General features: G+C 42.6%; 1 protein-coding gene across 50 annotated transcripts in view; it reads right to left on the reverse strand.

Annotated features, from left to right (window-relative positions):
• DOCK9 (dedicator of cytokinesis 9) overlaps nucleotides 1-26,434 on the reverse strand; it is a 295,684-nt gene that overhangs the window by 175,048 nt on the left and 94,202 nt on the right. For 17 of the 50 annotated variants that reach the window (XM_035293190.3, XM_035293167.3, XM_035293159.3 and 14 more), the window contains exon 1: nucleotides 12,791-13,062. The exons of the other annotated variants lie outside the window; for them this stretch is intronic. In XM_035293190.3, coding sequence (XP_035149081.1) covers nucleotides 12,791-12,916 — 126 coding nt within the window. In that variant the 5' untranslated portion in view covers nucleotides 12,917-13,062. Of the gene's footprint in view, nucleotides 1-12,790; nucleotides 13,063-26,434 lie in introns of those variants that run through there. 50 annotated transcript variants of the gene reach the window in all.

The following is a 26,434-nucleotide window of genomic DNA, read 5'->3' on the forward strand; positions in this document are numbered from 1 at the left end:
GTGTGAACAATCAGCAGAATCAATGACAGCAGCAGGGACCCAGGACTGGCATCTGGCCCACTAGAAGGAACTCAACCTCTGCCCAGCTAGATTATAGCTCCATGAGGGCAATAGAGTCCATTGTATTCACTGCTTTCTCCAGCACCTAGAACAGCACCCAGCATAGCCGAAGCACTCAATAACTTTGTGTTGGATGAGTGAGGGACCCCAGTGATGTGGGGTGCTTCTTAAGGGAGGTTCCTGGAGTTGATCGATAGATGAACAAGCCAGCCACTAGTCAGGGTGGATTGAGGATTCCCTGCAGAGAAAATGTAGACAACAGGGAGCATGTGCATGGATGGAAGTAGATTTTGTAGGGCCTGAAATGTGTACAGTTACAGTGAGGTCAAAAAATACAAACGAATAGATATAAAATTGCTGGAATCCCTTCCAGTGTGGCTTGAAAGCGATCCTGAAACTTAAGCTTCATGAGCTTCATGCTAAATTCTCACTAAGCATGGTGAGTTCTGGAAGCAGTCAGGAGTTCGAAATAGCTGGATATGGCTGCATAAAGGGGGCTTGGGGGTCTCAGCCCACAGGTGCTCTAGCACCACTGGAAATCCAAAGTGATGGGAAAATTATACTTAGGAGAAAGCCCTTCTGAAAAGAGACTCTATGCAGCTGCTGCCTGAGGTGAGAAGTGGGTCTCCCAGATAGACGTGCTTGAAGAGCACTGGATGGTCAACCAAAGGGCCCTGCTTCCTCGGCAGGGTGGAGAACACTGGAGTCAGAGAGCAACACACCTCACGAGGGCCCCCTGCTCCACCTTTGCCCACACAGACCTCAGTCTCTCCTCTAAAGTAAGCAAATATTGGAATAGTGTCCATTTGAGGGGGTACCAATGATCAGATCAGCTCACCTGGGGTGCCCACATGTGCCAAAGCCACCCTGGACTACAGCCTGCAGGGAGAGATGAGGCCAGAGTGGCAGGTAGGGCCACAGAAAGAAGGGGTCTCAGGAAGCCAGCAAACAGGAGGAGAAGCTGAGAGACACACAGGTAGGCCCCACACCATCCTCCAGTGGAAGGAAGATGTCCTACATCACCTTGTCACAGACATGCTCTTCTGTCCCTAACTCAGGACATTACAACTAGGAGATGACAATAAGATAGAATCCCACTCTCATTCACTAGTGTATGTTCTTCTCCAGACTGCTCGTGAGTGTCTGTAGGGACAACGATCTGGAAGCTGCTTGGAAGCATGCTTTTTAAAAGGTACTACAGGTTCAGTAATACAGCTTAAAAGCTTTTAGTTAGCACTACAAGCTTGTGCTAACATCAGAAGCTGTGACGATCCAGTCTAGTCTTCTCATTTGACACACTGGGAAATTTAGAAGCCTGGGAGTTTAGGGACTGCCCTGGGGCCCCAGAAGGAACCTCGTGAGCCTTGGCCCAGGATCTTGACTCAGCCCCTACTAAAACGATGCCTACATTTTCATTTTGCACTTTCATTGACAATGTGCAGGCACATGTAATCTAAATACTGGAGGAAAAAGGAAATCTTATCTAAACTTAGATTTAGAAATAAGCTCAAATCTGAGTGTTAAACCACAGCAGTTAATGCTTTCGAGTATATGTGTAAGAATGCATAGGAAACACCAAACTCCCAGACATCCAAATATATTTTTCATGCTCCAAAGTGTGTTATCCTAAGAACAGACTAACACCAACAATGAGACATTTGTGAATTCAGTGTTTTGTTATAAAACACTAATACAACATTGAATTCCCCTTTCATACAGCAGTTATACAGATCTGACAACTGTCAAATCAGTAGCACCTGGAAATGTGTAAGAGGTACATGATAATGAAACTGGAAATAATAACAAAGACAGGAATAATAATACCAACTAAAGAAAACCTGCACAACTCCTCGCCAGCCAGCCGTCAGCTGTGCTCGCTGGGGATGCTGCTGGGGATGCTGCTGGGGATGCTGCTGAGAATGTTAATGAGGAGAGGAAGACAAGATAGGAATTTAGGAGACTTCCTCCACTGCCCGGGGGAGTCACATGAGGACGAAGTGAGGTGGAACAGGAGCAGCTCTCTTGCAAGTGCAGTGCTTCATGTGTCTTCTCCCTACCCTGATACAGGCCATGGGCCAAAGCCAGGCAGGAAGGGTGAAAGGGGAACAGAGCAAGAACCAGGTAGGGTGCCTGGGGTGGGCCCAACATGTGTCTCTCACACACATACAGTAGTCTCGGCTTCTAATTCTGCCTGCTATTTTTTTCACGTGTGAAAAGAAACAATAAAATCAAAAAAGAGAAAGATGTTCTATCATAGTTGTAAAAATAATTCTATCTCAAATCTAGACTGTAGGTAGACTCTTCCAGGCAATTTTCTTTCTTTTTTTTTTTTTTTTTTTAGCATTATGACCTAAAATTGCTAATTCTTCTACGTCAATAAAAGCTGTTTTGGAACTCTGAAATGAAGAGGGCAAGTAATTAAGATAAAAGGCTCTAAAAGCCAGATTAGTCAGATTTCAAAACAACTTACTTTAAGCTACTTATTTTAAGATATTGGGGATAGGGAATGGAATATTCATAACACATAGTACACAAAACGGTTTCTGCAGATTCCATCCCCAGGCCGGCAGTACAGAGACCAGTAAAGGGCAGGTGTTGGGAGTTAGAGTTTAAATCCTAGTCCCAAAAATGTTAACTACTGCCAGAGGTGGTGACAGGTATACAGAGGTTCATTACATCAGTCCAATGGTTATGTAAGTTCTCTCCTGGGCCAGCATCAGCATCACTTGGAACATGTTAGAAATACACATTCACCTGGACCCACCGAATCAGAAGCTCTGGGGGTGAGGCCCCACTGTCTGTGTGCTAACAAGCCCTTCAGATGATTTTGGTGCCCACTCATGTTGGAGAACCACTCTACTAGTCCATCTACTTTTGTATATGTTTGAGAATTTCATATTAAAAACTATTCTTAAACAAATCCTGGCTTCACTGCCTATTGACTATGTGCCCTTTGGGCAAGTTGCTTATTTAACCTTTAAATCTCCATATTGGCATCTAAAGATGGGAAAAGTAACAATTTCTGTTATCACCATTACCAGGTTATTGACAGGGTTCAACACGTAGTACCTGGAAAGAGTTATGAACTCACCAAATGGTGGAGGTGGGGACCTTACATGGCTATGTGTAGTTCTCATTCGGTAGAATTTTAGCCCCTACAACACACATACCTTTGCTGGATTACAAGCACACTGTCTCTTTAAACCTCCCACAACACTATGGTTGCATGATCACCATTTCACCAATAAGGAAACTGAAGCTCAGAGGAATTAGATGGCCTGCTGAAGGTCACACAGATGGTGATCCTTGGGTCTCTTGGCCCCAAGACCAGGACCTTCCCATCATACATGGACAGTAAGCATGATGGGATTTCAGATTTCTAGAACCAGAAGTGCCTCTCTAATGTCCCTGTTCTTCTTCATATGACAAATACTGAACTCCGATCCACGCAGGGATGCAACAGGCACCACGTCACCAGGGAAAACAGAAGTTCTCCCTGCTCTGAGATCTGCCAGGCACTGAACTGCCCAGGCCTTACAATCTCACCACAGCAGAGTCCTTTCCAGGACAATAATCATTTTCCACCTCAAAAATATTAAAGATCATACTCCAAAATACTAAATCTTTCCAAAGAACCAGGTTTAAATGCCTTGACACATATTAATGCCATCAAGTAATTTATATTACCATCAAATATTTCTAGCCATGACCTTTTCAAGGAAAACTCACACATTTAAATTATGCATTTTTCCTACAGAAAAAAAAAAAAGACAAATATTTTTCCTCATCCAGTGACTCATCCCCTAAAATGACAGCTTTTTAGTTTGAGGCTTTTAAGCTAAAGAATGTGTAAGTATAAACCTGCACTGATCAATGTGGTAGCTACCAGCCACAGGTAGCTTAGCCACTGAGCACTTAAAATGTGACTCTAAATTCAGATGTGCTGTAGGCATAAAACAGACACCAAATGTCAATGACATCACACAAATAAAAGAAGATAAAACACATTGATTTCATAGTAAGAATTCAAAATTGAAATGGTAATATTTTGGAAATATTGGGTTAAAATTACTAAAATTAGTTACACCTGTTTCTTTTTACTTTAACTTGGCTACTAGAAAATCTTTAATTTGGCCAGGTGCGGTGGCTCATGGCTGTTATCCCAGCACTTTGGGAGGCTGAGGGAGGGTTAACACTTGAGGCCAGGAGTTCAAGACCAGCCTGACCAACATGGTGAAACCCCATCTCTACTAAAAATCCAAAAATTAGCCAGGTGTGGTCGTGCACGCCTGTAATCACAACTACTTGGGAGGCTGAGGCATGAGAATTGTTTGAATGTAGGAGGTGGAGGTTGCAGTGGGCCAAGATCACTCCACTGCACTCCAGCCTGGGTGAAAGAGCAAGATTCTGTCTCAAAAAAATAAAATAAAATAAAAAAAAAAATTATATAGATATACATATATGGTTCATGTTATATTTTTATTAGACAGCACTATTATAGACTGTAAGAAATTTTAATATACAGGTAATTTTTTAAACTTCATGGCAAAACAATGGACAATTTACTTCCTGAAATTTTTACTTGGGCATTCAAGAGTTTGGAAAAAACATCACATCAAAAATAAAAGTCAGGTCTAGTCTTGGTTCTGGGAAGCAGGGGACCACATTCTCCAGTGTCTCCAACAGGCCCCACCTTTCTGAACGCTTTCTCCCTTGGAAGAGCCATCTTTTCTGCCTGTCTTATGGATCTCTACCTTTTCCAGATATAATCAATTTACTGAGAAGCTGTTGTGATAATGTCACACGGTGATTTTTCCAAGTGTACTATGACCATCAAAAATGATGTTAGGGTTCCAGGTACAGCTGCCAGGAAGAAGAGATACTGATAACAAAAAGGGGTGCTGGCTAAGAGGAGCAGGAAGGGGTCCGACTCTGGGAACCTATGTTTGCTCTTCTGCACTTAAGTGCTCTCATAAAACGTCACCAGCATTTTAACGGAGATGAAAACAACAGATGCACATGAGAGTCAGGGGCACAATACCCACATCGCATGTAAGTCAAGCAAGTTCCTCTACTTGCATCCCTCTCTACTTCTTGGCAATCAAGACATTTGGATATTGGTGGCTAAACCTTTGCAGGTGGAAGATGACGCAAATAAAAACGTGAATGATTTTCAGATCTAGTGTTTCCTGTAGGCCCTTTCTGCAACTGTTTTTTGCCTATACCTTCCCCAAAGAGTCACCAGGACCATGCTGAGAAGTGGGAGAAAATAAAGCAAACAAAAAAAGACCTTTGACATTATATCAGAGACAGAATACAAAGAAAGCAAAACCCCTCAGGTGGTTCCTGTTGGGCAGAAGTCCCCGTTAGTGAGGGAGACTGGAGTACAAACCTTTACTGCAATGAAGCGCAGATGCCTGACCACAAGCTGGAATGACCGCACCATGATGGGCTACAGGAGCACACGGTCTACTGGGAAATGTGGGGAGAGGGATTGCAAAGGCTTCACAAAGAAGCCAGCATGTGAGCTGGGGCTTGAAGCATAAATGAGGATTTTATCCTTTTATCCAACGCAGTGTGTGCCAGGCAAAGGTAGAGCTGTGCCCAGGTGTGAAAGCACCCCAGGTGGAAAGAAGACTGGAGAGCCTGGGTCAGGGCACATTTTGGAGGCTGCAGGAGATGAGATCAGCAGGCAAGTTCAGGGTCAGCCTCTGAGAGTCAAGGAGGCCATGTTTTGCTTTCTTCTCTGCAAAGGAAGAGTCAGAGAAGGGTTTTAAGCAGATCATCAACAACTATTTCAGTGGGCTGTGGTGGTCTGTGTTTTGTTTTTGAGACAGACTTTCACTCTGTCACCCAGGCTGAAGTGCATGGCTCCATCATAGCTCACTGTAACCTTGAACTCCTGGGCTCAAGCAATCCTCCTACCTCAGCCTCCCAAATAGCTAGGACTACAGGTCTGTCCCACTAAGCCAGGTTAATTTTTTAATTTTTTATTTTTGTAGAGACAGGGTCTTGCTATGTTCCCCAGGCTGATCTCAAACTCCTGGCCTCAAGCAATTCTCTCACCTCAGCCTCGCAAAGTACTGGGATGACAGGCGTGAGCCACCACGGCCCACCCATCTCTGTATTTTAGAAAGAGTAGTCTAATAGCACAATGCACATGGCTCAGTGTAGAAAAGGTACAATGTGGTAGTCGAACAGGCAGTCCAGAGAACCTTCAGAGATGGGGGATCTGGAGGGCAGCCACTGCTAAACCTCTGTCTGATATGCAAGGCAGTCCGGGCTTAGAAATGCCAAGTGAGTCTCTTGAGAGTGAGTGCTGGGCTCTCTGCACTGCTCACTGCTGCCTTTCCCTTGGCAGCGACAACTCTCCATGTTAAGGAGGTCCCAAAGCAGAATATGAGACTGGCTCCTCCCCAGGAACCTGGCAGAGCCCTTGAGACCCACTGGTAAGTGGCACTTATACTTGTCAGGAAAGGGAGCACTGAAAAATTCCAAAGCCTCAAAATGTCATTCTAAAAGAGACTTAGCACTAGTATATCACATTACAGGGTATTTCAAACTTCTGGAAAGTTGGGGAAAACTATAATTTCCAACCCTTCTTGGTTCTAAAAGTATCCTCACAGTCATATGCTATCTGTAGGCTGGAGCTAGGCTGTCTTATTACCTCCTGCCTAGGATGCCCTGCTAACTCCAAATTCTACTGCCACTCTGATCCATTTCCAGGTGGCGAACCCATTTCCTCGGTCTTACTTCTTACACTGGATGGAATTCCAGGATCCCATTTTGTAGCTCCAACAACTCAAAACCCAAACAATTTTGAATAAACAAAGCTTAACACCTGAAACTGAAATGCCACAGTCCTAAACCTGCCTACATCCCAGGTTATTTTGAGATGAAAGATGCTAATGCTGGAGATTGAGCCCCAGGTCTTAGAGATGATGTACGGCAGGCTCCTCATTTTACAGATAAGAAAACTGACGCCCAGGAGGGTGGCGACCTGCAGAGATTGGGAGACAGATGCAGGATCAGAATTAGATCTCCGGTCTCTTGGCCCGCCTGCGCCACCAGTCAGCTGGACATTGCTCTGCAGCCTTGTGTTTAGCCACTACCTTTCCAAGAGTAGAGCACACCTGCACAAATGGCAGCCCCTGTAAACACTATGGGGACCACAGTGCCCGTTTTACTAATTAGGGAATCAACATTTCAGGATTAACCTGGATCATGCCATAAATTTTTTAAAAAGGAACACAGGGAGGAAAACAGAATGCCTCCAGACTCAGACTCTCACTAGTCTATGCTCCTATGTAACTTTCTGGGAAGATGATAAAATGTAACACCCAAGATAATGTGCGTCCTGAGAGCAGCTCTATTTCATTCATATTTCTGTTGTCTTCACATGACCATCACTGTCTTCATGTTATTCAACCATTGTTGGCTGTCACTTATAAACTGGCCTTTCTCTAACAATTGTTGTTTTTAAGGGCAGTGTGTTTTTCCTTTCTTGTTCATCTTTACAGTCAATGCGAAGCTCAGGTGAATACGTTCATTTTTGTTCATGAATCATGCATATGTGTCCAGGTATGGATTTTAGAAAACCTGACCCAAAGTCTACAATCCTGCCTCTGCCACTATTGAATGTGTAACTTTGAGTAAGTTGCCTGACTTCTCTGTGCTCAGTTTCCTCGTCTGAAGAAAAAAATCATGCCTGTCTCCTAGAATGGTGAAGATGAGTTGAAATAACATATTTAGCAGCCATAAAACAGTTCCTGGCACAGAGCAGGGCACTATATAAGTAGTGACTATTTTTATTATTACACAACTATTGGCATTACCTTGCTATATAAAACAGTAACCAGCCATTCTCCCTCCATGCTGATCGCAGATGATGAGAAAAGAAACACCAGAGCTGGGTGGATTTTACTTTTCTATACAAGCAAGAGTCCCAGGAGGTAGCAGTGACTTGGCATAGCAATGAGGTAGTGAACAAGCTGTGGAAACCCCGTGTCTGAGATAATTTTCCAGGCCTGGCATAGTGATTAGATTCACTTGGACCCTATCTAAGAATGCACTCCCTAAAGATTCCTCCCACCAACCACTCCACAAAATAGGTGTGCAGCAGAGGAGCCTCATGTAACACTGTTTACATGAATAGTCAGGGGTCCGGCCTGTGCCTTCTGCAAAGCAGGGCTATGCCTACATTAGCTGCTAAAAAATCTGGAGCACGTCCTTGCTGGAGCTGCTGATGATTTAAGTGTTGTCTGCCTAAGTGTCTGGAATGGACAATCTGCATTAACACTCACTGTGCCTCATAAATACCATATGAAAGCATTTCTGAGGAACAAACCCCTTCCTTCCTCAGCCCTTGCTGCCTGGAGAGAGGGAGGGTGTTGGTCTCATTCACCTCAATCCACTGTCCAATAAGACAGGCAAGTCTCCATTCTTATAAATGTGGGTTGAATGAATTAATGCATAAACAAATGAAACACAGAGAACATTGTAGTGAAGGCATATGGCTTTGAATAAGTAAAATTTACTATTCTTGTCACTAGGAATAGGTCACCAGATAAAGCTTTTGGGAATGTCCTTCCTTTACCATCCAATATTTTAAAAACAAGGAAACTACTAATTAAATATCATTGATGTAATATCATTATTTTTTTCTAAAGTTGTCTCTAAGGGTGCAGGAAAATGTACAGGGCAGAAAGGCTTATTGTCTAAGTATAATTTAATTCACTCAATCACAGTAATCTTAAGTCTAATTGAAAATTAACAACATGATCTCTGCTCACTGCAGCCTCAACCCCCCAGGCTCAAGATATTCTCCCACCTCAGCCTCTCTAGAAGCTGGAACTACAGATGCATGCCACTTTGTCTGGCTAATTTTTGTATTTCTTATAGAGACGGAGTTTCGCCATGGTCTTGAACTCAGCCTCCCAAACTGCTGGGATTACAGGCTTGAGCCACGGTGCCTGGTGATACTTTCTAAAAAATACCTAATGAGTACACCTAACAGAAAAATTCAGTTCTTCTCAATCTTCACATCCTTCAACCTTAAAAATTCCCAAAATAAGACCTGGGCTGCAGTCCTTACCAGACTCACAAAAGTAACCCAATGAAAGGGCTGCATAAATGACATATAACCCAGCCCTTTGTGGCTCTTTGAAGACTTTTTCCTCTAAACTACTGAGCAGTAACAATTGGAATAAATTATTTCCAGAAACTGCATTAGAGTTGGGGGGGTGGTAAAAATAGGTATTCAAATGTGAGCAGGGAACTAACATGCAGACATCAAGAATATCCTGCCTGTTCCCCTGGTAGTGATTTCTAGCCCCCAAAGTCATTTCTCAGTGGGTTTGGCAGTGAGCCTGGATAGAAATGGGGAAGTTTCACCATGTGCTTCCTCCCCACTATCACAATGCAGGGGACAAGACCCACCCATGTAGGTGCCTGTAAGCTGAACCTTGCAGCCTCTGAAACTTTATAATGTCCAAACACATATTCTCTTAAAAACACTAACTTTCAGCTGGGCGTGGTGGCTCATGCCTGTAATTCCAGCACTCTGGTAGGCCAAGGCGGGCGGATCACCTGAGGTCAGGAGTTCTCTACTAAAAATACAAAAATTAGCCAGGTGTGGTGGTGCACACCTGTAATCCCAGCTACTTGGGAGGCTGAGACAGGAGAATCGCTTGAACCCAGCAGGCGGAGGTTGTAGTGAGCTGAGATCACACCAATGCATTTCAAGCTGGGCAACAAGAGCAAAACTCCGTCTCAAAAATAAAAAAAGAAAAGAAAAACACTAACTTTCCTAACACTGAACAAGCAGCCACTGCTAAGGGAAACCTTCAAGGTGCCCCTGGCAGAGGGGAAATAACATTACCACCAATCATAAGAGCAAGAGAGAACTTCTGATAGAAAGTTTACAGAACAAGTACTGGTTTGCCTACATGCTTCAAGATCTACTTATGGGTAGCATGTTACTAATGCAAACAATTAGAAACAAATTGAATAACCATCCAATTATAGTACAGACCCAAAATGAGATATAGCCATTGAAAATAATGGTATAAGCCGGGCACGGTGGCTCACGCCTGTAAACCCAGCCCTTTGGGAGGGTGAGGCATGCGCATCACCTGAGGTCAGGAGTTCAAGACTGGCCTGACCAACATGGTGAAACTCCGCCCTACTAAAAATACAAAAATTAGACAGGTGTGGTGATGGGCGCCTATAATCCCAGCTACTCAGGAGCTGAGACAGAAGAATCACCTGAACCCAGGAGGTGGAGGTTGCAGTGAACCAAGACTGTACCACTGCACTCCAACCTGGGTGACAGAGCAAGACTCTGTGTCAAAAAGAAAACAAAATGGCATAAACCCACATATGGTGACAACAATGTTCTTGATGTGTTCTGGGAGAAAATTAACCCAGAAATTTATAATAGTATATTCTCTAAACACACACACACACACAGGAGTTACACTGTTACTGGCACAGGAGAAAGTCTGGAGGTAAATACACCAAGTTATTAATAGCGGTCACCACTGGATAGTAGAAACAAGGGCACTTCTTTTCCTCTTCTACACTATTTGCATTTCTTGTTTTTCTACTTCTATACTACATGCATTACTTTTATCCTTTCTAAATTATGTAATATTTTCCCCCAGGGACTGTTTCTATACATAACTAAAAACAGCAAAACTTTATGTCAAAATGCTACCTCCTGAATAAAGTATGTCACCTACATTTAAACGTCTCTAGGTATAATTCATTCAAATGACAGACAGTCTTGGGGATTCTCACCAAGCCCGTAGGCCACTGACATGCTAACAATAAATAGTACTGCCACAAACAGGTTGCATGGTGTTGTCTGCCTACTTCCGAAAAACCATCTTGAGAAACAAGTTGTCTTCCCAGCACTCTGTTGAACTCTTGCTTGCCAGACTGCAGCAACAGCCACAGGAAAGGGATCTGCCCTGGGCAGAGGCCCTGCTGAAATATCCTTGCCTCTCTTATCTGACATTAGTTCTTTTTATCTTGCTTACCCTGCTGGAAGAAGACAAATACGGCCAGATAAGAAAAAGCTTCTCTGTCACTGTTGGCTTCCTCACCCCCTCACGCCTCTCTGCAGGTGTGCAGAGCTGTGATCTCTACACTGCCAGAAGCTTCTGGGCCCTGACAAGCGTTCGCACTAACTGCAGCTGTAGCCAGCACAGCCTTATCCATTGCAGTGGAAAAAGACCCCCAGTGGAACTGCCTGGAGTGAGATTTACCTAAACAAATAGTTTGGACATAAATGGCAAATTTCTTGAGCACTAGAAAGAGAAATAAGTTTAGAAAGTCACTTGTGTGCTTTAAAAAAAATTGCACAGCATCTTTCTACTGTATTCAGTCCCGTAAACCAATATTTCTACATAGCCAGAGAAGCACTGACAGAAGATTTTTAAGAATATTCACAAGGGAACCTAAACCACACAACTTCCTCCAAGAAATCATAAGTTACATCAGCTGCTTTAAGTAGTGAAACCCATATAGCCCGTGAGCAACCCAACAGATAAGCGAGCTATTATACTGGCGGCAAGGAATCCAGGACAATGAATTATATTTCTAAACAATGTAGCAGAGGGTGAGGAAAGGAAACCTAAATCTCTAAGATGAAAATCTGCAGTGAAAAAGACCATCATATTTTACTAAGTATTTCAGCTCAGGGTTAGCAATATAGTTTTGAAGGCAATACAATAGAGGGCAGTCTCACAAGTCACAGAGAAAGGAATTCAGTTCAAATCAAATCTTCAGAGGAAAGTTTAAGTTCAAATTCTTAGACATTAATTAGAAATTAAGTAAATTAGTGAGCAAACACTTCTTGATAACAGCAACTGAACCTCCGCATAAAAGAAAAAAATCACTAAACAAAATCACTGCGTATTAGTTTAATAATCTCTTCAGCAGATAATTTGAAAGGCTCAATTGTCCCCCACTCTGCAGTGCACGTTGGTGGTTTTGTGCAGCTTGCTTAAAAAAATTATGTGCCTTTATTGTACTGAAGAAATTCCAAGAGAGAAGCACAACCTACTCACTGATGATAACAACACAACCATTTTCACATTCCTCCCTCCAAAGTCCAGCAAAGCACTTGGCTCTACCCAACTGCTGAGAGTTTAGCTGATGTTAAGAACAGAAACTTTCTATCAGCTGGTTCACAATTTAGGTTCTTCCCTACTTTATTCAAGGTAAACCTCCCGGTAAAATGAGTAAGAAGAACATATGTAAATTGTATCCTTTCTAAACTATGTAGTATTTTCAAGTTATGTTCCTTAAAACCCCCCAATGGGACCTGCCTCATTTTCTCAATAACATAAATAACGTAGAAAACGTTTTAATTTTGCAAAGCATCTCTTTTTTCAACCCTATAGTTGCAATTAAAATATGCTTCCCTGGGTTTACATTCACAAACACTGCAGCTAGGTGGGACATAATTGTGAACAATACATAATTGTTCCATACAAAGAAGGCTCCTAGAAACCACATTCACCCACAAAATGTCAACATTTCTTTCTTCACACACAAGACTCAAAGTGGAACCAAAGTCATACTACAGGGAAAGAGTTCACAAGGGAGAAGCAGAGCAAGTTTTGAAATCAAAGACAGGCAGCAGGCGTCAACCCCGTCCACACGCACAGTAAGAACCCAGCATGGGGTATACACAGCAACGCTTTGTAGGAGACCCTCTTACCGGCACAGGGCCCGGGCTCTCTGCTTCCACTTCGACCTGAGCTGCATCCTTGTATTGCAGAGGGGACTCAATCACCAGCTCCTTTTTGACACTTCTGCTACTTGTCCGGCATTTATCAGCCTGCATTCTCAGCTGAAAACACAAGTCAGAAAGTCTGCAACTGGAACAGCTGCAAGTCCCTGGCTGCGCAAGACACAGGCATGCCAGTGGCCCAAGGAAGGAAAGGAAACTGGCTTCCCAGGCACAAGTGGTCAGCCCCGCTGGCTGGGTCTGCAGAGCCTGTGGGGTGGGAAGGCATGACAGCGAAGGCCAGCCTCCAGGGGTGTTACTACTCCACGCAAAAGGGGAGGCTCCCACTTGCTAGCCAAAGGAAAACAAACTCCGAGCTGAACAATACACAGTGTACTGCCTCTCTGATAAAGACCGGCTTTATTGTGTCTGTTCTACACAGCGTGGGCCAAATCAATCAGAATCAAAATAGTGCGGTGGTTAAAAGAAAACCAGTCGCAGTTAGACACCTTCATAATTACCTTCAATGAGAAGCTTGAGGAGCTTAAGAGACAGCAAGGTCGTCTGGTTGTTCTAAAATTCTTCCAGCTTTGGAATGCTTTCATTTGTGCTATGGCTAAACACCAAATGCTTGGCTGATGAGGAAAGCAGGGAAGAGCAACCAGCAAGCATGTTCCCAGAGCCTACACCAGGTGGAGGAAAAGGTCTCACCCCTCATGACAGACCACAGAATGCAACACTTAATTTATCTACTATTTGATGCCAGAAAGATTAGGTCGTCAAACATTTTCATGGGATACCACATATCATAGTAAATGCATTTATTAAACAGAATATTACTTTCAGTCCAGGCGTGTGGGTACCAGAAGGTGCCCCCAGTACTAGGTACTGACAGGGTCATAGTGAAAGTGGTAGAGTACCTATGGTTCAATAGCACCCAAGATGTCTTCCCAGGAGTCTGTATTTTTATTATTTCTTCATCTTTAACAGTGGAGTCATTTTTTTAGTCTCCTGGGAAAAATCAAAACAGAGGTGTTGAGGGATTTATCTAAAAGTTATGTGGAAATGAACATTAAAGAGGGAATCAAATATTACTCTGCACTTCATGGATACTGCAGAGCTTCTCCGAGTTACTCTGCGTATTTCCTGGACATCAGGGAACGTTTAGTAACAGCAGATAACAAGCAGCGGCAGCAGCAGTAGGAAGCAGTAGTCGCAGTATTCAGTCAACAACGAGAGTAGTTATCATGTAACAACAATAGATGCCAGAGGTACTCTAGCCAGGGAAATACACAAACTATTAACAAGTTACAGGCACAAGTCTCCCACTTTCCAGACAAAGGAACAAGGCCGGGAGGGCTCGGATGGGGCAATGGGGAGAGCTGAGACGCCACCCAGTCCCCGCACGGCCTCCTCCTTCTCCCAGCACCTGCTGTAATGATCTCAAGGGATCAATGAGTGCATTGAATAAATTAGTGGCTTCTACAGTTTTTTTTAACTACCCAATCTCTCAACCTTGGTAGTCTTTCAGGGTTAATATAAATCCTCCTGTGTTCCAAAATAATATTATCTATAAATTTTTCAAATCTTTCTTTGTAAAATTACAACGGAAAAAAACTCAGAGTCTCAGTTACATATAGAGTTGAAATTACAGTGAAGTCAAAACTTAGAAATGGGCTACAAATCAGAGAAGGATGAAGCAACAAGCACAAAACACACTAACTGAGCCTTAGTAAAGGACAACCCAACCAATAACTTAAAAACCTTTTTGAAATGGTTCAAGAAGTTCTAAATAGTACAGTTCTTCCTCAAATCCCCACCACCATGAAGCCATCAGAATTTCTGGGCCTTAATAAGAGCAATGCTACCCTATTTGTTATTGTTGTGGTTGTCTGAGACAGGGTCTTGCCCTGCAGTCCAGGCTGGAGTGCAGTGACATGATCATGGCTCATTGCAGTCCTGACCTCCTGGAGTCAAGGATCGTTCTGCCTCAGCCTCCCAAGTAGCAGGAACTAGAGGTGTGAGCCACTGTGTTCAGCCTACCCTATTTGTTAAGTCAAAATACCCTGGGATTCTGTAAGGAATAAGAAATGAACTTTAAGTAATTTATCTGACAAACACTGTAAGCGCTGGCTATGACCCATGCCCTATTCAAGCCTTGCATAGAATGTTTACTTAATCTTCATAACAACTCTATGTAATGCTGTTATCCTCATTTTACAGATGAGGAAACTGATGCCCAGAGAGGTTAAATACTTGCAGGTTATACCGACAGCAGTGCCAGTATGGATCCAGTGTCTAGACGCTTAACCGTGATACTATGCTCACACTGCTAAAAGGCACAATACCAATCACCAGTGAGCAATTAAAAACAGAGCATCTGGGAGTGAAGCTATAATCCTATCATGGAAGTGATTATCCTATCATGGGAGTGAAGAGGTAAAAAGGTCTTTAGATTGCCTTTAAGTGTCTTGTGCAAAGCAGGTATCCATTTAATGGTAACTACAGTATTGTTGCTGTCCTCATTCCAACCTGAAGAAATTAATTTTAGTCTTAAACTAAGGGCTTTTGCTGTGTGATTTAAAATGACAATTCCACCAACCATGTTGCTATAACACATTACAAAGTTGCTTCAGCAATTTAACGTCAACCATTGTTCCCTCCTTGTGGCTTGATGATGACAGCTGCCTTTAAATATTCATCTTGAACCCCACATGTTCATGTCATGAGCCAGGCCTTCTTGAAGTTTTGTATATTTTTCAAAATGTTTAGCAATGACTTTATTTTTGTTTTATAATCAAGGAAAACACTTTAAATTGGCTCTGAGCTTCCCAGCAGCCAAGACAAAAAGGAAAAGAAAAACATGATCAGTTCCATAATTTGTATCATCAAAAGGAGAAAATATACCCAGTTGTAAAGCAAGTGCTTTGTTTGTTTGTTTGTTTCTTTGTTTGTTTGTTTTCCCCAGACAGGGTTTGACTCTGTTGCCTAGGCTGGAGTGCAGTGGTGCAATCTCAGCTCACTGCAACCTCTACTCCCAGGCTCAACCTCTACTGCCACCTCAGCCTCCCAGATAGCTGGGACTACAGATGCATGCCACCACACTGAGCCAATTTTTGTATTTTCTGTAGAGACAGGTTTTCGCAATGTTGCCCAAGCTGGTCTCAAACTCCTGGGCTCAAGCGATCCTCCCACCTTAGCCTCCCAAAGTGCTGGGATTATAGGCGTGAGCTACTATGCCTGGCCCAAGCAAGTAAAAAAGTTTTTTAAATGTCTCACACAGGAATTTATGTAAAGGGGGACTGATCAACGTACAATGTAGAAGGCTGGCAATGTGTTTATAGGAAATGCAGCAATAAAATTCACACAGCTGTTTCCTACTCACATCTCAGAAACCCTAAATTGAGAACAGCAATTCTGAGAGCAAGTCAGTCATCTGAGTCTACCACCTTCCAGCTGGCCCACCTTATGAAAGAAGAAAACCCTGAGGGCACAGAGGAGCGAAGACACTGCTGTCAGCTTTCCCATCACACAGCTTCTCCGGCAAGGCTGGCGCTCTCCCTGCTCACTTAGGAAAGACCAACACTTTAGGAATCTGACTGTCAAGGAGAGTCACACGGCACAGTGTTTAACCTCAGATCCCAAGCCTCCAAATGGGATGTGGTTTCTCCAAAGGGCTCATGAGATTGATGTGTGAGGACATGAGGATGACATCCGGTTGATGCGGCCAATGGAGGAAATGCCATTTTACCAGAACAGGAAGTAGGTGGCCATGTTTTCCTTCACAGCATTTCAAACAACAAGGTTTCAACTTCCAGAAACAAGCGCTGAGCTCCTACCATCTACTAACCTTGAGTTCCTTCACATGCCAGCTTGTTGAACCCACAACAAACGAATCTAGGAACACGTATGAATGGTACAGAGCTTCACTGCTGACAGAGAATGCTGTAAACCCTGTGGGGAAGAGGAAGGCTTCCAAAGCAGGATGGAATGAATGCTTCTGTAATGGGGTTCAGGTCTCAAATTTTAATATGTACACAAATTTATTATACAGCATGGATACTCAAAACCATAAAAACCTTACAGGAAATTTAAGAACTCCCAAGAGCAATTTGTGACTTGAAGGAAAGCTAACTTTAAATTCAAAAACTCACACAGCCAAAGAAACTATCAACAGAGTAAACCAGCAACCAACAGAATGGGAAAAAATGTTTGCAATCTGACAGAGGGCTGATATCCAGAATCTACGGAGAACTTCAATTTACAAGAAAAAAACAAACAACTCCATCAAAAAGTGGGCAAAGGACATGAACAGACACTTTTCAAAAGAAGAGATTTATGCAGCCAACAAACATGAAAAACAAAGCTCATCATCACTGGTCATTAGGGAAACGCCAATCAAAACCACATTGAGATACCACATCACGCCAGTTAGAATGGCGATCATTAAAAAATCTGGAGACAACAGATGCTGGAGAGAATGTGGAGAAATAGGAACACTTTTACACTGTTGGTGGGAGTGTAAATTAGTTCAACAATTGGGGAAGACAGTGTAGTGATTCCTCAAGGACCTAGAAATAGAAATTCCATTTGACCCAGCAATCCCATTACTGGGTATATACCCAAAGGATTATAAATCACTCTATTATAGAGACATATGCACACATATGTTTATTGTGGCACTGTTCACAAGAGCAAAGACTTGGAACCAACCCAAATGCCCATCAATGATAGACTGGATAAAGAAAATATGGCACATATACACCATGGAATACTGTGCAGCCATAAAAAAGGATGAGTTCATATCCTGTGCAGGGGCATGGATGAAACTGGAAACCATTATTCCCAGCAATCTGACATAAGAACAGAAAACCAAACACTACATGTTCTCACTTATAAGTGGGTATTGAACAATGAGAACACACAGACACAAGAGAGGAACATCACACACTGGGGCCTGGAGGGTGGGGGGCTAGGGGAGGAATAGCAGGGGTGAGGGAATTGGAAAGGGATAATATCAGGAGAAATACCTAATGTAGATGACGGGGTATTGGATGCTGCAAACTACCACCATGGCACATGTATACCTATGTAACAAACCTGCGCAATCTGCACATGTACCCCAGAACTTAAAGTATAATAAATAAATTAATTAAAAATAAATAAATATAAAAACTCCATCTTCCTCTTCCACCCATAAGGTGGACTTTCATAACACTCTGATTAGTGGAAGGAGTGCCTCTCTCTGTAGAGGAACTCCTACCCATGCCCAAGACCCCGTTTAAATACCACCTTCCCCACGAACCCCCGCCCCGACCCACCCCCAGCCAGAATGAATCAGCTCCTTCTTGGTTAACCCTCTGGCACGACTTTTCCCTCTATTATGGAGCTTTTCGGAGTTTACCTTTTATTAAGTTTGCCCCTTTAGTGAGACTGTTAATTCACTGAGGGCAGAGACTGTGTCTTAAACCACCTTGGAGGGTTCAGGGTCTTAGGGACTGAAAGCACTCGCAATGTATTTGCTGAACTCAATGCTGATGGCAGCTTTGTCATCTTTGGCCCTAAAGTGCAATGGTGTATTTGTAAAAATATGCAAACATTTTCATTTGTTAAGGGCCCAAATTAAGCCAGAAGCTTTCAATTGTTCAGAAATCAAAACCCAACAATAGTTTAACTACACATAAATCGAAACCCAACAATTTTCAGTACAACTTACTAAAATGTTCCTTTCCCTCAGGTAAGAAAATTTTATTCTGTGAAATATGCTAGACATTTTTGAGACCAAGTGTATATGAAAACAGTAAAACTCAAGTTTTAAAATGTACAGATAAACATGTTTTTAGCAACGACTCTATGTAAGTTTTGAAACTATAGATGCTGTGGCTAACCATAGCTAATAACCATACGAGGAATAACAATACAGTAATAAATCAATTATCTCAGCCTAACAGAAGTTCTTCACTCCCTTTATTAGGGGTTTCTGGCATATAAGAAGGATACTTAAAATATAACAATAAAGGCAAAAGAAAAATATGTATCCACACACATATGTATACCTATATTACTTATATACGTGTACTTGTGTATACTCCAAAGTTATCATTTCTTTTCTCTTGTTTTGGGGAAACAGAAACAATAAATAGAAATTAAGAAAAAATGCAGGCTAAGCGCAGTGGCTCATGCCTGAAATCCCAGCCCTTTGGGAGGCCAAGGCAGGCGGATCACCTGAAGCCAGCAGTTCGAGACCAGCCTGATCAACAAGGAGAAACCCTGTCTCTACTAAAATATAAAATTAGCCAGGCATGGTGGCACACGCTGTAATCCCAGCTACTCAGGAGGCTGAGGCAGGAGAACCACTTGAGCCCAGGAGGCAGAGGTTGTGGTGAGCCAAGATTGTGCCATTGCACTCCAGCCTGGGCAACAAGAGCAAAACCCATCAAAAAAAAAAGAGAGAGAGAAAGAGAGAAGGAGATAAAGGAAGAAAAAATGCATAAGAAAGCAAATGACTAAAGATTTTCCACAGTATACTGTTGCTGGTCAGCTTGCTGGCCAAAACAAAGAACAGATGTGTCACGAAAATGATCTGCTCTCTGAGAAAGACAAAAGCATGGTAGACGGCATGAGAAGCAGCAAAACAGAGACAGAACAACAGTTCAGGCAACAATTCAGGGAGTGAGGTGGTAAAGACCCAGCAAGGCGGAGGAGAGAAAGCTACAGCAAGAGCAGATGCGGTGGCAGCCCGTAGTGGCGGGGGGAGGGAGTTTCTCCATCAGAACCCTCAGGAGTTCGTAAAACAGTCAGTATAGGAAAGGATACATCTGATACAAAGTCTGATGCCCTCCTCAATTATTATGATTATTATTATTTGCGATGGAGTCTTGCTCTGTCACCCAGGCTGGAGTGCAGTGGCAGGACCTCAGCTCACTGTAACCTCTATCTCCCAGGTTCAAGTGATTCTCCTGCCTCAGCCTCTCGAGTAGCTGGAATTACAGGTGCCCACCACCACACCAGGCTAATTTTTGTATTTTTAGTAGAGACAGAGTTTCACCATGTTGGCCAGGCTGGTCTCAAACTCCTGACCTCAGGTGATCTGCCCGCCTCAGCCTCCCAAAGTGCTGGGATTACAGGTGTGAGCCACCGTGCCCAGCCTCCTCAGTTATTTTTTGTCATTAGAGATTTAATCAAATAGTCACAGAAATGCAATCCACATTATCACCTAGTGCAATGTTTCTCAGCCCAGAATCCAAGGCTGAATGTTAGGGAAGGTGGTCCACAAATCCTCTAAAATTACATCTAAAACTGTGTGTCTGAGTTTCCTGAAGAGAGGCCCAGGGAGTTCACCTAGTTCTCAGAGAAGGGACCAATGGAAGGTCCTTCACTCACAGAACGAGGAAACTGAGGCCTGGAGTGAAGAGCTAGAGAGCCAACCAAAGTTTTATGATACAAATCTCTTCCCATGGGCAGGTTCAAACTCTGTTTAAGGAGGGGTAACAACAGCAATTTAACCACCAGGCAGGAGGTAAACAAACAAGCAGTAGATGCCGACGGCAGTGTCAACATGTGCACAGTCTACTCATTTGTTGACGGAAGTCAGTAAATCGGTCATTTGAAGCCTAATGCCTGGCAGACAACTCAAAGTCAATAGCTGTACCTCCAACACAGGCAAATAACATAAGCAATCTAAACCGTTTTCTACGAACTTTAAAGGACATTGAGAAAATGCCACTATCACACACACACAAGACTAAAAAAATGACAGCAAAATGTAACTACTGATTACCCCTGGTGTACGGTACTGTGAGTGACTCCTTTCTCTAAAGTCTTCTATATTGTGCAAGTTTTCTTCAAAAGCCTTCGTAAGTTCTTCAGTGAGAAATAAGTGAGCTGGGTTATGAGATAATGGTGGAGAGGAAGCTCCTGCTGGGGTCCTAGCCCTCATGCTACACAACAGCTGTGTGACACTAGAAAAAGTCACTTCACCTCTCTGGGTCGCACAAACTTTACCTGTAAAATGAAGAACTTACACCAAAAAAAATCTTTCCAGCTCTATATAATCCATAACATGAAGTATGAGAAATTTCCTTATTGATGATATCTGGGGAAAAACAAGCCACTCAATGGAATGCATTGACCTACTATCTACAAAATAAAAACACAAAAACAAACAAAGGGGGTCTCTTTCTAAACATGTCAGATTCTCATTTCCAGCAGAGCAGGGGCTGAGCCAAGGAGCCAGCCAACAACAAGAACTATAACAGAACTCTAACGTGCTATCAGTGACGAAGACTGCAGGGGCGGCGTTAGGGGTAGGTTGCAGGGGCTGCCCTCTGAGCTCTGGCATACCCCACAGTGCTGGCACAGCAGGGGGCAGTCTCTAAAGAAACCTCTGTTTCCAGATGAGAAAGCTAAGATGGGAGAGTCAGGCTGACAAAGGACACATCCCACTGTTTAGAGAAGGCTCTACCTGCAGCCATGGAAGGTTTAAGAAGCTTCTCAGCAAAGACAGCCCCACCCCGACCTATGACATCCTCCCCCATTTCCCTGCCTTCATTTCCAATATGGCATCCTACACTATTTTTCTTATTTAATGTCTAACTTTCTCTACCTCCAGGTAGAAAGCTCCACGAGGGCAGCACTTTTTTGTTTTGTTCGCTGCTCTGTCCCCAGGTTCTGAAACACTACAGGTGCTCAGAAAATATACAATGAATGAATTTACTGAAGGGTCAGGATCGTCTCAGTTTGGAAATAGAGCTGTTAAGCTCTGGACACCAACAGTTTTTCTGTAAACTATCAATTTATTTTGATCGTGGTAACAATAATTCAGTAAGCTAATGTCAATAATTTATTTTGGAGATGGAGACTTACAAAGCCAAGAGAAATATAACGTGCCTGGGATTTTTCTCAGGAAACTAAACTCCTGGTATGGGTTACCCAAACCTGGCCTTAACCTTGTTTCGCATGATCTGTGACTGTTTTTCTCCCTTCCTCAGCTTTGAGCACTGGGCAAAGAAGGCAGGGGCTTCCCCTACCCCACCCCACACCCCGCACAGCATTGTGTACACAGTTGGCAATCCATTAATGCTTGCTTCTAAAATAAATAATGAAGCTGCCTCACCTTGGTATGATTTATCACAGGAGTTCACGAGCTAGAATTTTCTCACGTTCCTCACTAATCACAAATGCTGAGGTTAAGGGCCAGAGAATGTATTCTTTGTGAAAAACATGATCCAACTTTTTCAAAAGCACTCAAGTTTTCCTTTCTAAATAAAATGCATCATTCAAGTACAACTAAAAGATGAATGATCTTTCATTCACTTCTCCCCTGTCCAGCTCCCGATGTACCCTAGTGGGAAACACAAATTGCCACTCTCCAAGTTCATTGGTTTTGTAGAGCTTATATTTGTACATTAAACATTACTTAAATCAAGTTCCCTCAGTGCTTACAAGGTGCAATGCTGGTGGGCCATCTCAATTTATAGGTGGTGGAGATGGACCAAGCTGGAAGGGGTCGCACATCACAGTTCACAGCCATCAGCTATCTAGCATGGAGCGTGGAGGGGACAGGCCTCCAGGCCAACTCTAGACTCCTGTTTCTGCAAAAAGGAACACACTCTCAGGTTACAGAGGAAAGTCCACTATGTGGAAACTTTACGAAGGGAACTGTAACATTTTCCCCAGCACTTCTGGCTAAATTTAGCTTGCATTTAGAAGACAATGACCACGTACAGTAATAATGGCTCCCAACAATAATCTGGAAGTCCCCTCTTTTAAAAGGCAATAGGTTATGTCCCTTCCATAAAATAACATCATCAGCCACAAAGATGATGTATGCCTTTCTCATCCTGCTGCCTAGAGGAGGGTCTTCTATTTCCTCCAAGCTCATTTTAACTGATTTCCTATGTGAACTTAAGAGACTTAAGAAATAGAAAACACTGCCAGACAGTCTTAGGGTGCTCACACATTGTTATTCCTGGGCCACAGGTCCTAAGAAGTCAAACTTTTCCCCGAGTGCTTGTAAAATATGCAAGTAAATTAAATTAACCTATTCACAGATAGATATGCTACAAATAAAGGTAACTAGAGTTGGAGATACAAACATGGCAGGTGAGGAGGGTGAGTGCCGAGGAAGGCCGTCCAAGCCTCCCTTCTCTCTGCTGCCGAATCAAAGCACACATCATATAACTTTGAAGGAATGTCAGACTGCTCAGCAGTTTTATTAAAAGACCAAAGGTCACTGCAGCACTATCACCATCTTCACCACCACATCATCAATGGGTTTCTGTTACATTTCCAAATAATTTCCGAAGTGCTTAAAGATTTGATTTTAAATGTTCTCACCACAAAAAAAATTGATTAAAGTATCAGGTGACAAATATGTTAGCTTGATATAATCATTCCATAACGTAAACATGTATCAAAACATCACATTACATCCCATAAATATATACAATTATTTGTTAATTAACATAAAATTTTTAAAAGAATTATACATGCAACACAATGGGCTTCATCTTTCCCCTCTCAAACAAAGAAAAAACTCTTCTAAGAAAAGTGTGGTTTTCTTAGAAAACCAGATCACCTCTGAAATCCCAGCACTTTGGGAGGCCCAGGTTGGTAGATCTTGAGGCCAGGAATTCAAGACCATACTGACTAATATGGTCAAACCCCGTCTCTACTAAAAATACAAAAAATTAGCTGGGTGTGGTGGCACGCACCTATAGTCCCAGCTACTCTGAAGGCTAAGGCAGGAGAATCGCTTGAATCCGGGAGGCAGAGGTTGCAGTAAGCCAAGACTGTGCCAATGCACTGCAGCCTGGGTGACAGAGCAAGACTCTATCTCAAAAAAAATAAAAAGAAAAAAGCTGTTTAATCAAGCTCTGAAAACTGGGACATCAGTGGATATGAACATTCCACTGGCCCAACTACAAAGAGCCAGGTCTTAAGCCTTTCTGTCGTTTTGAAAACAGGAGGTTAAATACAAAACAAGTGAGGTTTACAATGTTACAAAAGCATTTAAGAACTCTCCAGGCACACTCTTCCCTTTATGCTTTGCCAAGACCTAAAGCTAGAAGTCAACACTTACTTTTTTATAACTGTGCCACAGGTGAGCAAAAAAACATTTAAGGAACCCCCGCCCCCTACACACACACTTGACATACATCCTTATTGAATTTTGTTCAATTTAACCCTTGATGCTCTTATGAATTAAATAGCTTATCAAAAATTCACAGTTACTATGCTTTGGAGTTATGTTCCAAAATTAGCATAACTGGTAATAAATAGATCAGAATATTTTTAAGTTTTATTTCAAACATAATTTTATCTCCTTTTGGAGCATATACCTCCTTCGAGGGAGCCACAAATAATACTGGAGAGTTGTCTAAAGCCTGAAACTATTAGAAGATAACCAGGATACAAAAACTGAAAAAAAAATTTATTGTTAACCGTAGTGTGTCTGAAATGTGGAACAAATGACTTTCATTTTCCCTTCCTTCTACTTATCTGTAGTTTTAATTTTTTCCTTTAAAAGTATTAATTACTTTGGGTACTTTTAAAAAAAATTTTAAAGTCATTTATTACCACTTGGGAAATACTTTAAAATAATGTCTAGGAAGGTAGCTAATGCTTACAGGGTGCTTCCTTCAGAGGTGGGACCAGAGGTAGGTGAGCGAGGTATTCATTTCAGGAACGAAATTTATAAGAGCACTAGAAACTCAGTAATTAAGATACTATTTTAATGAAATACTTAAATTTAAAAGTAATACCTTCCAAAAGCCATGATAAACAATCAAAACTTGAAATAAAGATAGGAACAGTATTCCAGGTTCTTTTCTTTTGCCTCAGGTTCCAGGGGCACTTGGATAAGCTCCATCCACCATAGACAGGTCTCTTATTTTACAAGAGAGGAGAGTGAGGTGTTAAAGAACTGGTTCAAGGTCAGAGCTGTCACAAGGCAAAGCCACTTTAAACAGATTCTTTAGAGGTAATTTTTATATTCCTTGACCAGAGGGGCAAAATCAACACCTATTTTAAAACTGCAGTGACCAGATCTTCAAATAGCATCCACTGTAACTGAAAAGAATTAAAACTCAGGCTCAAGGTTCTTCTTTAGAAGATACGTAATTCAGGGCAATCTGGGCAAAGGACCCAAAATCTACTGTATTGAAACCTTTTTTACTTTATTTTCTTGTGCACACATAAGTGAAGTTCCTCATGGTTGAAAAGCATTGAACAGAGGGAGGAAAAGAGGAAATGCAAAAGCAAGAACAAGAGCAAGAGCAGGGATTCCTCCTCCCACAGTAATCCCCCCATGGAAAGAAGTGGGGAAGGAATCTGGAGATCTCACTCCCAGGGTTGGGCATCATCCCCATGTGCTGAATTTCAACCACTGGCCCGGGGCCACCCGTCAGCCCCTGTCTTCAGGGCTGACACACACTGGCCCTTCCTCACCACTCCCTGGCTCAAACCTTTGCAGTGAGAACACTGTGTTGCTTTCTGAAGCCTCAACTCATGTCTCCAGAAATGCTGTCAATATGCAATGTTCACCCATCACTTCCTGATATTAACCTGTCGAATGCCTACTCACCTTGGAAGGTTCTCCTCTTTCATAAGGTCCTCCAGAATATTCCATCCCAAAGAATATTTTCCTCCTCAGTACTCCAGCAGTAAAGGCAAGACCCCTGTCTTGTAAGGGTTGCCTAAACCTAGTTCTACCTCAAGTCATTTTGGGAGCTTGAAAATTAATGATGATGATAACAGTAAATACAGATTCCAGGACCCCACCCCGAACTTCTGAATCAGAATCCTGAGCTGAGGCTCAAGGATTTGAATTTTGCACAGCTCCCCAGGTGAGACCTATGCTGCAGGCTTTTACCCACCCATGTTTCAGAATCACTGATCTTAATACAACTCAAGATACAAGAAGAACATCCACAATGTTTAAACACAGATCTAAGACAAGAGAACATGAATGGGTTCCCAGAAATATCTCTGCATAGATATGACACAGATGAGGGTATTTGGCTGAAAGTGGGAGGTGGAGTGGGGTAGAGATTGAAGCCAAAAGTTTACATCCTCCACAGGACGCAACACACAGCTTAGCCTTATTCAAAATGCTATGACTGATCATTGTCTAGTTAGCTGACGTTTTTAGTAAGTTTTAGAATCAATCACCATTCTCTATTCCCCCATGCCGCCTTCCACCATCAAGTAAAATGCCTTTCAATTTCAAACCAATGGGAAAGGGCCTACAGAGCAGTACAGTATTCACACATTTCAAATATTTGTAATGGTGTGATCACGTATTGAAACACCTGCTTAGTAGTATACTTCCCCAGAACGAAACCAACCCTAGTGTTTTGCTGCCTACAATCCAGTCACAAACGCCTTACTTGCTCACAGGCTCAGTCACAAACTCTTATTCAAGTTTAAATTTGTAACCAAACATAGGATGGCAACTAAAAGCAATGAAGCAATCTGTTTAGAGAAAAAGAAAAGGCGTTTCTAAGGCTTTCCTTTCTCTCCACCATAAGAGAAAAAAAATGCAGAAGTCGCCAGGCGCGGTGGCTCACGCCTGTAATCCCAACACTTTGGGAGGCCGAGGCGGGTGGATCACGAGGTCGAGATCGAGACCAT

The sequence above is a fragment of the Callithrix jacchus genome, chromosome 1 (assembly GCF_049354715.1).
Source record: "Callithrix jacchus isolate 240 chromosome 1, calJac240_pri, whole genome shotgun sequence".
NCBI lineage: Eukaryota > Metazoa > Chordata > Mammalia > Primates > Cebidae > Callithrix > Callithrix jacchus.